The 14,323-nt window shown below is 42.9% G+C and overlaps 1 protein-coding gene across 2 annotated transcripts in view; it reads right to left on the bottom strand.

Moving 5' to 3' along the window:
- The window catches only part of STK4 (serine/threonine kinase 4), a 46,523-nt gene that overhangs the window by 14,441 nt on the left and 17,759 nt on the right, over positions 1 to 14,323 (bottom strand). The window contains exons 10-11 of one of the 2 annotated variants that reach the window (XM_050713983.1): positions 9,295 to 9,452; positions 9,004 to 9,206 (exon numbers count right to left, since the gene is read on the bottom strand). In XM_050713983.1, coding sequence (XP_050569940.1) covers positions 9,180 to 9,206; positions 9,295 to 9,452 — 185 coding nt within the window. In that variant the 3' untranslated portion in view covers positions 9,004 to 9,179. Of the gene's footprint in view, positions 1 to 9,003; positions 9,207 to 9,294; positions 9,453 to 14,323 lie in introns of those variants that run through there. The other variant, XM_035548495.2, reaches the window with a different exon arrangement.

The following is a 14,323-nucleotide window of genomic DNA, read 5'->3' as shown; positions in this document are numbered from 1 at the left end:
TCATCTTGTCACCGGGTATATGAGCTAAGGCAAACCTCCCGGTACACACTGGCTGCTGTAGGCAGCCACGGCTGACTGCAAACTCCATTACTTTCTTTCTTTGAGAGATGACTCAAATGTGATGGAAATCTCACTGCAGCCCCCTGCTGAGGTAAGAAGGGAGACACCAGTAACTACACGCACCGACCACCACTGGAAATTTGCAACGTGTAGACTTTTCTGTAGGTTTTAGAGCGACATACGCAAAAAGGGTGCACAAAGGCAAACGCACCAGCTCCAGAAGTCAGAGCTGGCATCGCTCCTCCACACAACATAATTTCAGGCACCTGTCTGGATGAGGCCCTGGCTACAAAGTACTTGTGGAGGCTAGATGGAGACTTTATCCCGAGACTCCTCCCTTCTGGTCCTGAGACTCAGATGTCCAAGAGAGAATCCCAAGCAACTCCAGGCTCCCGATGCAGAGTCTCCAACAGGAGCCCTTTCTGCTAGAGATGAGAGAAACCTGGGCAAACTTGTCTTTTTAAGCTGCATTACCCTTTACAAACATTCTTGCTGACAGATGAGTTGCAAGAAGATTTTAGAAGCATTTCAAATAGATCTCATCTGAGCAGCAATGTTCTTTCTGTAAGGGAGACACTGTGCCAACAACACACCCAGCCTCCAAGACAGATCTGGGGGCATAACAAGGCTCGAACAGGTTTTCTGAAGAATTCAGTATGCTCCGAGAGGCTTCCAACATCACACCTTCAATTATTAATTCCTCCTCCCTTCCTCCCAGAGCAGGAACGCACGTTGCAGCCTGACCTTTTAAGCACACAGCGGCAGCGAAACAAATCCAGTGATCAAAGACCCTGGCTGAAACACAGGTAGTTGCTCAGTTCATCCACAAAACTTTTCAGTCAAAGTCTCAGCTGATTAAACACTACATTAGGAAAGGATAGTCCAGGATGCTGTATTTACAAGTCTGAATGCTTTCGTATGAATTTGATTTCAGGTGACGTCAATTCTGTCTCTGTTAAGGGCTGCGACCTAAACAATTCCACACAAACGACAGCAACTCGGTTTGCTTCCCACTCACCGCAAGTTTCATTTGAAAGCTTTATGTCACAGAAAGCCTGCTATATACCAAAAAAACAGGAAAAATGAAATTTCGACAGCAAGTTGTAGCAGTAAGTGCTTTGCAATCAATGTCAGCACGCAGCAAAGTGAAAGCAGGTGGTGAACAATGACCCCGTTATAAAATGGAAGGGAGAAGAAAGCTATTCTCTTCTTGTATCTCTTCAGATACAAGATTCAAGCCAGTGAGCTACCTTTTTCAAACATTGCCAACGAATTCTAAACCCAGACGTATCTTCTGATTTTTTGTTGTTGCTGTTGTTCTTGTCTCAAAGGGATTTATGGAGGTGTGTACGACCTGCACCCACAGAGCTTGCTGTAAATCACACCAGTGGTTTGAAGCAGTCACGAATTTGATGAGGTTTGCAGTGCGGTCGGAGAGTGCCTCCCTCATGCAAATGTTCAATTCAAGACCACTTAACAAACAATAAAGGAGAAGATAAGCAAGCTGTTCCAGGGCTTCTTTTCAAAACGACTGTACGTTTGATTACAAGGTAACAAAATAAACCATCCTTCCTTAATAAAGATGTCACTAGCTAAAAGTATTTGCTGGGAAGAGCATACTAAATATGCTGAAAAGGTAACACTTGAAAGAAGCACAAACAATTAGCAGAGCTTTAAAAATTCTTGGCAGATGGCTGAAAGGAAAAAAGGAAATCCATTTAAGGGACATCAATGTTATAAATCAAGGCAGGTGACATTTAAAACTGTTGAATAAAACATATAAAAAGCTGTCTCTTTGTATAAATCATACTTCACAATAGAGATTACATCTAGGTAACACACTTTACTTCAAGATCTTACTCAATTAGTAGGAGATGCGATTGGGGTATGATTTCAGTTTTGGATGTTAGTAATTGCTTATTCCAGATTGCCTTCTGTTGTCAGAAAAAAATATATATTTTTTAATTCAAGTCTAGTCCTCTCAATAAAAAAATACATGGTCTTAATGCTCTCCCAATGAAAGCAAGCTTATTTTAAATTCAGCACAGCACAAATACCTTAAGTTTGCTTGTTTCCTAGCTAGAAATCTGCCAAAGTTGTGGAGAACACAGACAGAAATATCTATCAGTCATCCCAGATCTGCCTTTATCTCTAAAAATGATGAATACCCTAGCAAATAAGTTCACTTTATAATCAGAGTAAAACTATGTGAATAAATCAGTGCCTGAGAAGTAATTTTTATTCCAGCCACCACTGGGAAAAAGAGGAGATCATAGTAGATGAAGGGGAAAAACTTTTGAACAGAAATGCCCTGAGGATTCACTGGAAGTGTTTGGTCAAATCTTGGAAAAGCATATTATATATATATATTAAAAATTGTTTTTCTAATGTGCACATTCTAAAATATTTTTTCTCCTAAGTAGAGAGACTTTCTAGAGCCTTAGCAACCAGCTCGGATTATTCACTTCAGTAATTTGGATGAGGGAAAAGAGGAACATAAAGATTTGTGCAGAGACACCTTTACCAAGCTACTTAAAGGACAGAGATAAGTAAAAAGGAGATAAAGTTTAGAGGACCACATTAGAAGCAGGAATTATAAAAAGATAAACCACAAAACGTTACACAACAGCAGCTTACCCATAAAATGCAAGTACTTTCCTTCTAGCACCTGCCGTACCCACATATCCTCAGCATGCCTTTTGCCTATTGCTAGAAGAGACCCAAAGACCGGTTCCATCAAAACAAGAACCAATTGTTTAGTCTGCCGGTGTTTTCAAAGCCTGCAACCGTACAGAAAATTCTCCCAAGTTTTTAATCGATTGACGAAGGACAGACAAAAGGCAGTAAAGGTATAAAGCATCGATATTAGATTGCTGATAAATGCTACCCAAATGAATGCTCAGAGAAACCAAAGACATTGAATGTTCCACGTAACTGGTAGACAACAAGCTGTTCACAAGACAGACGACACCTCCACAGACAGAATACAATAAACTAGAGACTCGGGTCATTGTAAAGCAGAACGTGTTTACTGTTATCGATAAGCAATAAATCACCTGCCCTCTAACAGTTCCTCCCTACAAATCACTTCCACTGAAAGAAACGGATGGTTCCAGCACACAGCCGCTCGTCACCGCAGTCCTCAGCTGGGAGAGGGAAGACACGGCACTGAGAGGTCCCCTTTCAACCTGTGGTCACACTACAGCTGCGCAGGGAAGCAGCAGGGCGATGCACGGAGCCATACGTACTGTGAGATACCAGCTGCAGCGCTTGCAGAGTCACACCAGGGCTGAGCAGAGCACGGAGCTCCGGTCCGTGTCGGTCGCTGCACCCCTCTGGCTCAGACGCCAGCCTGCAGCGATCCGCCGTGGTTAGCATCCGTACCTGACGTGCGGACGTAGGTTCTGATCTGCAGGCACTGGCAGGTTGGTATCTACCACCAGACTCAAAAACACAACTTGATCCTAATGTGATTTAACGTGCTTCGAAATAATGAGACTTTCTGTAAACTTTTCAGTAAGAATTTCCTGCTCTTGCTGTCTCAGCGTTAACTACTTTGTCTAAACTGCAAGGAGAATCATAGGATCATTAGGGTCGGAAAAGCCCTCCAGGATCACCTGGCCCAACCGTCCCCCTACCACCACCATCACCCACTAACCCACGGCCCTAAGCACCATGTCCAGCCTTCCCTTGAACACCCCCAGGGACGGTGACTCCACCACTTCCCTGGGCAACCCGTCCCAGTGCCTGACCGCTCTTTCTGAGAAGAAATGTCTCCTCATTTCCGACCTGAACCTCCCCTGACACAACTTGAGGCCATTCCCTCTAGTCCCATCACTAGCTACCTGTGAGAAGAGGCCGACCCCCAGCTCCCCACACCTTCCTTTCAGGTAGTTGTAGAGAGCAATAAGGTCTCCCCTGAGCCTCCTCTTCTCCAGACCAAACAGCCCCAGTTCCCTCAGCCGCTCCTCACAGGACTTGAGAAGGATTCACGTTTTGATTTCATCACAACCAACAGCCATCGGTACAACTGAGCAAGGTGAAGACACTGAAACTAACATGCTTTTCTCTTCTGCTGGTAAAGATATCAGAAATGTTTGGTGGTTTTGTATTTTGCTTTTTAATCTTTCTTTCCAATGCAATGTTCCAAGCTACTAATGCACAGAAATGAGGATGTTAATCAAAAACAGTATATCCCAGATGACAGCAGTACAATGAAACCTTTCACTCAGTAAATAGAAAATTATAGTTTTCTTTACTACTTCAGCAAAAAGAATTATACCTTTATTCAGGTAAGAGGAAAGCTTGTTTTCATTGAATGTTATAAAAAAAAAAAAAAGGTACAAGCAGTTACTGTTAAAAGCTCTGGCTAGAACCAGATTAAAGAAGGGCACAAAATAATTAGTTCCCTATTGGGTAAATATAAATGGACATAATGCCTTCTAAATCTGAAGACTTCAAAGCTATCGAGAGAAGGATGTAGATGCCATACCAATTCCTACAGTGCAGATAATTCTAAAACTCTGAGATGTGAACATACTCTAGAAAACTTACTTTAATAAACTTAAAAAAATAAATAAATTCCTTGACATTTTCCTTTGACAGTTTGCCAGACTGTAGGTTAGCCTCTGAGCAAATTACAACCTGCAGTGTGAAATGCATTCCCGTTCCTCTCTCCGTTGTAGCACTGGCCCCGCTTACCTTCCTGCTCGCTGCAGCCCCCGGCAGGACTCCGTGTCAGAAAGAGGAATGCTGCCCAGGGCAGGTCTCTAGATACCCACAGCGAGACGCTTCTAGAAGGGAGCTGAAGATGAACTAGTACTGAAAATAGCACTCACGGCATGGAAACACAGGACCTGAACCACAGGTTCTCTCGTGGTAGGCTGAAGTGGTGAACCTGCAAACACAGGTCATTGTGACAGCCAGCTTCCACAGAAAGCTGAGATTTGCCACATCTCCTACTCGTGCAAACCTCGGCAATCCCAAGGATATAAATTCACGCTGTTTTTGCAAGGAAAAAAAGTTTTGCTCCGAAGTTTTGCTGCTTCAGTGAGAGATCCTATGAAGGCACACCTTTCTTCACTGAATCAAGGAGTGAAGGAAAAAAATGAAACTTCTGGCTACTGCTAACTGCGGGGAGAGGAGAGGTCTCAATCAGCAAGACTGAGATGCAAGCAAATCAAGGTCTCCTCAAAGCAAGCAGGATATTTCTTAAAAGGGACGCATAAACCTTGCTTCTCTATGTAAGCCTCCTTCCCAGAGCCGCAGCAGCAGGACGAGCCTGCCGGTGCACAGAACGACCGCTGATGGCTGCGGCTCTGCACTGAGGTCCCGCTGGTGAAGGGCAGCGCTTTCTGCCCGGCTCCTGGAGTTCTTCCAGGGAAGCACAGGTAGCAGCAGCAGCAGCTACACACAGCACAGAAGCATCTGTACCAATTAAGCTCCTGACAGGCTGCCTTACACAGGTCAGATATACAAGTGCTGGAACCAAAGAAGCTTTGGAGCAAACAGCTTCAACATCTTGTGTGAAGCCGGCAGAAAGACTTGATGTCGTGCAGCACTCTTGCTCTAGCGCGTGTTCTGGTCCTATTTGACTTCACATCCAAGACAAGGATAGGATAACTTGATTAGCAAAGACTCAGTGAAAAAAGAAAAAAAAAAGAAACTGAACTACAGTTACAGCAAAACCCAAGTTCAACACTACAGGCATTAAAAAACCCCAGCAGAGGCCTGACGGCAAAATTCAAGACTGCCAGGGGCACTAAAGTGCCACTTACTTTCCCCAGTGAGACTGCATTCATGGGGTAGAACTGAAAATGTCGCAGTATCTTCACAGGTATCACAAGCCATGAATGGCTGGAACCTGATGATTTCCTATTGAAACAGACTTTCAGTAAAATGATTAGTGATATAACACACAACATTCATGCCTGGATGATCCACAAATACGTGCTGCAATAGGCTTGGCAAGACTGATTTGAAGCAGGGACAGAATAAAAATAATAATAATAAAGTGATCCCACTTTAGCCACAAGCAATACCGGAATATTTGCCTGCTCAGAGCAGGCTTTAAAAAATACGAAATGAGCCTTTTGTAGTGTCTAAGAGAGGAAACGCCACACGATTCATTCTGCTGTACGGTACAGTACTACAGAAAGATTAAAGAGAAAAAAGGTATGACATTGTCTAAACAAATGTTCTAGCATTATTAATTTAAGTTTGTGCAGTAGTATGTGACTAATGTTCGCTGGCAACATTAAATTCAGCTACAAAAGTTCTGAGATCTGATTATGGCAATTAGGAATTCTACATATAATGCAGCCTGCCCATTAACAGCCTACCCCTGCAGCATTTTCATACCAGAGTTTATTATTTTCCTCCTTTATAGCAAGAATTTCTGCCCATAATTAGTATTTTGTTTCCATGTTAAATAAATCATAATGTTTTTGAAAACATTTCTGCAGTCAAGCAGGGCTAAAATCTTCACAGATCCTTGTTGAAACCTGAGTGGGGACAAACTTGAACAGCATCAGGCATTGGCTCATCAGCCAGTAATGATTTCTGCCTCAGAAACCCAAGGCTGGAAGCAGAGCAGGTTTATGCCATCTCAGACGACAACCAGGGCATGGCTAGAGCATCACGTTTTGGGGGAATGAAGTTCATCACTTTTTAGTACAGGATCTTTGGGTTTTCAGCTTTGCAGTGACCGGGGCTGACTTGAACCAAGCCTTATCTAACATGACATTGCCATTGTGATATAAATAGCTTCTTATTTGCCTGCTTCAGAGGAACAATTTTAGTCAAGAAAAGGTCAAATGGTTTTACCACAGGGGAAAAGAAGAAAAGAACAAAAATCTTTCGTAATTTAATATTACCTTTTTTTTTTTTTTTTTTTTATAAGACAGGAGACTCCAGGTGCTAGCCACATAGGAAGGAGAGGAATACAGAACAGAACTCAAGGCATATTTATCTAGTCTGTAGTAGCACAAAGCAATAATAATTCAATCACTTCTTAAGGCTCAGGAGGAACTAGTATTCACCCAGCATCTCACTGATCTCATCTCTACTCGGAATCCTGCAAACTCTATAGACAAAGCTTGCTCAAACCTATTTGCTTTGGCAGTGCAGAAATAAGTGACAGCTGCACAAGTCTAGGACAGATGTACTTGATACATCCAATGCATACTGTATTTTTTCTTATTCCACAAAGCTTATTGCACTGATGCTTTCAATTACTAAGGATTAATAAAGAAGACTTTTACCCAATAGCTAGCCATCAAATTGATCCCTTTTTAGCTGAACTGGAAAAAATATCCAGTTTTAAGTCTTCGGCTATGTTACACAACATAAGGTTACTGCTACTAGCCCTCAGATAAGGACTGTACAAACACCCGTGTGTATTATTAGGGTTATTTTCAAGCTTTTTTCTTCTCCTACAAAAAAAGGAAGTGACCAGGTAAGAAGGCAGCTCTATTAAAAATTTGCATGCAAGACAGGCTGGTATATTCATAGTAGAAATAGAGAAATACACGCAGCTGTCTACAAATTACTACACGAAGGTGACCCAAAGCCCGATTTATTGCTCGTTTTTATGGCTTGCTTTTATTGCTTCCAGCGCACTGGTAATCTATGCACATGGCAATACTTCAGTACTAATGGAAATCAGTAAGCAAGGTCACACGCGTGTCGAAGAGTTGCTTTGCGCATTCTAAAAATACTCGCAGGTCCTGTTCACTGGAACGGCACAGATCCTTCCCTGCACAGATCCTTCTGCACTGCTCCCTGGGTGCGGCCCGCACCTAGAGCTCGCTGCGTGCTGGGTGGAGTGCACCCTTCTCGCTGGAAGCGAGGGTAAGTGCTACACTCAATAGCAACCAAATTAGAAAGAAAAATAATTACAGCAAATTTCCCCTTGGGCCATCTTCCGCAGACCACAGAAGACTTTTAAGATACTCCAAAGCAGCCTGTCTTTCCTGGGAAATACCACACATCGAAAAATAATCGTTTGTCATTCAATTAAGTTATAGCATGTAAGGTTAATGAGATAAACTAGGCAGCTGGCTCGACCAGAAATGTGTGCTTGTATCACAGACCTGTGATACACAGTCAGTTCACAGGTTATTTTTGCAGAACATGCTTATGCAGTGAGTTTGAGCCTTCAGGCTAAGCATAACGTAGTGCCAAGGACTACAGAAAAAGTGCAGCAGGTCCCCTCAGCTAGCCATTCTTTTCAGTCTAAGCAGCAAAATCATAGAAGCAGCAGCAAAGACTGCAAAACACAGGCAACAACAACAGTCTTTACAATCCGTACAGCCAGAACAAACAGCTCCTGCTATTGTAGCCTCGAAGTAAAGCATCGCTGCTGCCTCGCGTCATGACTAGCAGAGGGATCTCACCTTCTGCACGGCTTTGTGAAGGTGGAGTGAATCTCACCAATGACTGAGTGCGGCGTGACATGAATCACGGGTAACGTGAACAAATATCAGGAGGGCGTACAATGCACTTAAAGCTGGAAGTGCTTGCACTGAAGTATCATTGAAGGAAAATGCAGTGCACGGAACAGTGCTCAACAGAGCACGCATCTTCTGGCATTTTAACTCAAATCAGAAATTTTCCCCTCTTCCAAAAAATTAAATCGGAACATTCAATAAATAATGGAACACAGAAAACTATGGTCTTTCTTCTGACTTCTGAAAACTTCCTGAAAATCTAATGTTCATATGCTCAGAAAAGATAGAAAAAATTAAAGACATGCTTGATATTTACATAGAAACACAAAATCTAGTGTTGAAGCTCAAGAAAAACAGTGAAATTCAAAGGTTGTAATACTGTGGGTTTTTTTTTTTTTTTTATGGTCAAGCACCCCACATTGCCCAGGATGATGCCCACCCCACAATGCCCAGGATTGGCATTTTTCAACTGCCATCTGGATTTTTTTTTTAATTTTAAATGTGTAAGGCAACAAAGCTTCTACCTTAAGGTCCTCATACTTTTTGTTGTTGTTGTTGTTTGTTTGTTTCTAAGCAAGAACAGCATATAGACAATGTCTGGTTATGATAACCCAGAAATACTTGAAGAAAATGACTTTTTCAAAATGCCCCATCTGAACGCATTAGCAATTAGAATCTTCTCAAGTTTCCATTAGTCTGTCAAAACAAGAAATAATCGTATAGCAGCTCTGACTGAAACTCTTAAAGATTGTCACATTGATTGAATTTCAGAGTACAGACTTACAAATTCATAGTCTCCATCCTGTGGCACTTTCCAATCAGATGAATTTTTTGTCTGGCCAGACACATTCTTCCCAAAGCTATTGATTTGATTCTCCTTCTCTTTCTGCTCAAAATATTCAAGGAATGATGGTTTGGCTGGCTGTATCGTTTCATCCCTCCCTGGAAATACAAAAGAAAAAATAAAAAAACAGTTATTTTTTAAAATATACTTTCAGTTATACTGCCTTACCTCATGCCCAAAAGTGAGTTCATCTTTTTAGCACATACTAAATCATGTAACACTGGTAACGTACTATTTTTCAGCAGCTTTTCAAACATAAAGCTATTCCTGACTGTCCAGAAGCGGAGCAGGGAAGCTCAAAGTCCACCAGAGAAGCGAAGGCACTGCTGGAGGCACTAGGCTGTAATCCGTCCTTCGCAGCAAACTACCAGGTAGCCAGGCTTCGTGAGCTGCATGCTACAGGTGAACTGCTCCCAGCTGCAGCTGTTCTTTCATCCCAGCCGGGCTGCAGGCATCGCAGAATAGGCCAAATTCTAAAACCAAACAGGATCACTTTACAAGCAGAAACTCATCTTTATATTTATGAATGGAATGGTACAAAAAACAGGCTTTCAAAGGCCACGTTTGCCAAACAAATTTCATAATTTGTCTCGGGTAGGAGTAGTTAAAGTCTACACTTCTCAGGCAGAAAGGATTAATTAGTTTGCTAAACTGTTTTCTTTTTATAAACAATAAGCTATCAAGTTGACTGTCCTGGTTTTCGTTTTATAAGTTAATTCCTCTGTACACACTTTCTTACTGCATTACTTGAATAAGCCACAAATACAGAGTAACCATCCAATTTTAGACCATGTTTAAGAAACTTGTCACAATAAGAAATGAGTAAAGATACAAAGGGAGATAGGGGAGTCTCAGTAACCTGAATACAAATGCCTTGATTTTCAGGAGGAGGCCTCCTGAGCACCATTCTCAGTGACAGAAGTCACTCACACAGACAGCAGAAGTAAGGATACAGCCACAAAGCTTCAGCACAACTAGATTTACACAACTCTAATTTTTTCTCTAGAACAAGCAGGAGTGCTACAAAGGGAAGAACGTTGCTGACCCGCTAAAAGCAACGAGCAGTACCACTACAGTCCCACAGGGTAAGCAGGAACGTCATGCGGTTGGTGGGATTATGGATACCAGCACTAACTCTTCCCATCTTCCTTCAGCCTTCACACCACCCGAATCCCTGCTCGTGTCGTTTAAGTGCCGTTACACCACACAAATCAAGCGAACGGGCTTCCACGGCTGAAGGCAGAAAGGCCCGGCCCTACGTTCAGAGATGGCGGCGCCTCCCCGCTGTGTGGGCCCGGTGGGTGCCAGGAGCGGCGCCGGCCTCGGCTGCAGGGCACAAAGCAGCACGAGGTGAGGGGGGATGATGCTGATTCCGGGCAGAGACAGGATAAAAGGCAATACGGGAAGAGAAGACAGCATTTAAGATCACAGAGAATCGAGGCTGAAGGACCTTCAGCATTTCCACAGGGGGATTTCTTTACTAGCTCAGCTGGCACAGCATCAAACGCTGCCCAGACTACACTCACCTAAAACCGGCCTGCGAGCTGCAGCAAGCATCTCGTGGTCTCGATCTGAACGAAAAGGCAGGCTAGCACAGAAAATGTGTTTTAACAGTGGTGCACCACAAGACCACAACAGCTGCAAATGCAGTTAAAGACTACTTATAAGTTAATGCCACTGTGCTGCTCTTTGTAATAAAATGCCTCGCAAAAACCTGTCAGCGTAATCAAAGCGAGCACTGTGACAATACCGAGTGAAATGGTTTTGTTCCCATAAAATATGGTTCTCTAGACAGTGGAGTAGGTCCACCGTACTTAAAACATGTATTTGGCCAGTGCAGAAACCATTGTTTTCGGAAAGCAGGATTGGGAATCAGCACCCACACAACACTTTTCACCCAACAGTTATCCTAGGACTAGTGTTAACCAAACATGACATCCACATCGCCAAACACACACCTCACTCTGGGCTGGGAAATAAGTTCCCTGTTGAATGCCATACAGCTGAAATAAATATGATCTGTCCGGCAGGCAGACAACCACAAGTTTAGAGCTGTGGACTTATACAGGGAAAACAGAGCAGTCCTGAGTGGTTCGCTAGCTCTGCCTGACGCAGAGACTCTCCCCTCAGGGTGTGCACAAAGTTGATCACAAAGAGGACTCTCGGATTCTAAGACACTCGGCAGTGCCTTGCCCTTTAAAAAAATAAAATAAAATAGCTACTCTGGAAACCCATTAAGATTTAATCACAGAATATTATTCTTGAACGTAAAATCGCCATCCCGTGATGCAGAACTTCACAGGCAGACTCTGTCCGATCCTCAGACAAGTGTACAGATTCCTCAGTCAGCTATTAGATAACTGAGGAAGTTATTTTTCTACATGTTAAAGGGGACAAATTTCCGCAAAGTGCGACAACTCTCGGCAGGACATTTGGGTTGTGATACCGAGAGAAGCTGGGTTCTACACACTCCTAACCATCATGATGAATCTTGAAAGAGCACTGCATCCTACTGCCTTTCAAGGGTCGGCTGAAAGCTCAGGCACAAACCAAGATGCTTAATGTTTTGCACCATAAAAAGCAGGAGCAAAGGCAAATCATTCTACCACTGGCAGTAGTTCCCTTAAAAAAAAAAAAAATCACACCAAAACACCAGCTAATACAGAATTAGTTCAAGAAAGACATCTTCAGACAGACTGCGTGAAGGTCAGTCAGGAAATATCTGTGAAGGGGAGAACAGATTTGCTATTGGGAATAATTACTGAAATACAATAGCAATCCAATTACAGCTAAGTGATAAAACATTTATTTAGAATGAAGTAAATACACCACTTGCATTCTGTTGCAGTCCAGCCTGTTTGAAGCAGGGGATAAGTTGTTCATGTTATGACCAATCATGGCAATGTTTAACACTGACAAATTTTGTAAAAATAAACCAATTCCTGCCTAGGCTAATCTATACACAGCTCGCGGAGAGATAGCGTAGGTCTCAAATTGAATCCTGGCTTCCTAGATAAAAAGGCATCTAAATTAAGCTTGCACTGTATGTTTTGAAAACAATTGTTTGCACAGGAGAATCTGAAAGCAAATGCTTCACACAGATGACAGTGGCTAACTCATTTTCTTTAAGACTGTTCACTTGTACCAGAGAGCAATTGTCTCACTTAATCACACGTGTTTCCCCACATTTTGTATTTTACCAACAGCTGCAATACTTGTAAAGTCATCTATTGAACAACCTATTGCAGCGTGACCAAATTATCAAAAGCCATATCCAGCCACCGTAGGCCTTTCGAGCACGTGCTATAATCTACATTCAATTTTGGCCACTGATTTTAGCACATTTATAGACATCCACATCTAAAGTTACATTTAAAAAAAAAATAGAAGTTACTGAGAAAGAACGGAAAAAGATAATACACAATGGAAAAGATCTAGAATACAGATCAAAATATCTGAAATTTTAGCTGCTGTTCTGATCTCAGCTGGGGTGCGTATACAGCGAGACTGACAGAAACGCTCCCGGAGACGGAAACGCATTACCCAAAATCAATTATCATCCCAGCACGACTGGGTTTCTTTTTGTCACTCTTGGCACTTAAAGCAGCATCATCTTTCCAAAGATGATCTGCTATTAATTCAACGCAAGAGTCACACCGCTATGTCTTTAGGATTTTGATAACAGGCAGCCGAAGACAAAAATCGATCAGTGCTATTTGCAGAATCAGGTGCTGCTGAGATGACACTGCACTGAGCTGCTCTGTGCCAAAAAGCATTTAAGTTCCCAGGTTTATCGGGTTAGACTAAAATACAAATATTTGACAGAAAGTGAGATCACAGCTGTGGCAGAGATAAGCCTTTTATTAGAAGGTCACCCTGCAGTGACAAGAAAAGGTTCCAAAATGAACATGTGGAGAACCCTAAGAGTTGCTTATAGGGTTGAGCCACGAGAGCTCTCTGAAGCTGTTAATGGCCTACCACGGAGATGTGCAGTCATCTTTTAGGAGCTGTATTAATTACACAAATGGAACGCCACGGCTCTGCTGGAGCTGCTCCAGCTGACTGCAGAACTGCAGGTCTGGGCTAGCCGCACAGAGCAGCAGGAGCTCACAGGGCCACTCGTACTTTGGCCTTCCAGTAAAGGACAAGCCCTCTGCAGAGAACTCCCAAGTGCTGCCCAGTGCAAATTCATGTTCAGAAAACTCTAAGAAAAACATCAACATCATTATGGGTGAAATAGAAAAGATGTGAAACTGGTGGGCCCAAATAAATGGTGAACCACAAATATCTCCTTGTATTGTGACACAATTTTAAAGCAGCACTGTGCTCAGCTTACTACTGATTTCAGTAACTACCCTTTCAGTACTGCAGAGCCACGTCCAGCCACATGCACCACACACACTGGGACAGCCCTTAACCAACAAAGAGCCCAGACAAGCCAAAAGATCATGCTGGGCACTGCAAGAAGCCAGCAAAGCAGCATCAGCAAACAGCCAGTGGCCTCGGCATACCTGATCCTCTCCTTTGCCAGGCTACAGCAAGGACAAGTTTTAAGGAGTGTGAGAAAACTCTAACAACAAATGTCCTCCCTCCCAAAAAAGTCACCTGCCTGAACTCTTGAGGGAAGGGATGAGATCAGTCTTAGAGGCTGATTGCAGCACAGAGACCTCCTTACACCGAGCAAGAGAGGACAAAGGGGGTGTGAAGAGCCTTCAAGGCATTTATACTTCCCTGTGATGCTGCAGAGAAAGGGGAATGATAAAGAAGAAACAGCACAGCCAGTCACACCAGCACAAGATTTAGCTTGTTCTTCCACCAGTAAAGAATGTCACGGAAAGCAAATCATTCGGTATCATCTAGTCCCAGAAATCAAAGCAACTCACTTGGTTGATTTTGTCAAATTAGCTCTCACGACTGAAAATTTTCAGAAGTTCACGAACTTCAAAGGAAACCTTCAAAAGGGAAGTGG

The sequence above is a fragment of the Cygnus atratus genome, chromosome 16 (genome assembly GCF_013377495.2).
Source record: "Cygnus atratus isolate AKBS03 ecotype Queensland, Australia chromosome 16, CAtr_DNAZoo_HiC_assembly, whole genome shotgun sequence".
NCBI lineage: Eukaryota > Metazoa > Chordata > Aves > Anseriformes > Anatidae > Cygnus > Cygnus atratus.
Note: the sequence above shows the minus strand (reverse complement) of the source record. Positions and strands in the feature narration are given on the sequence as shown.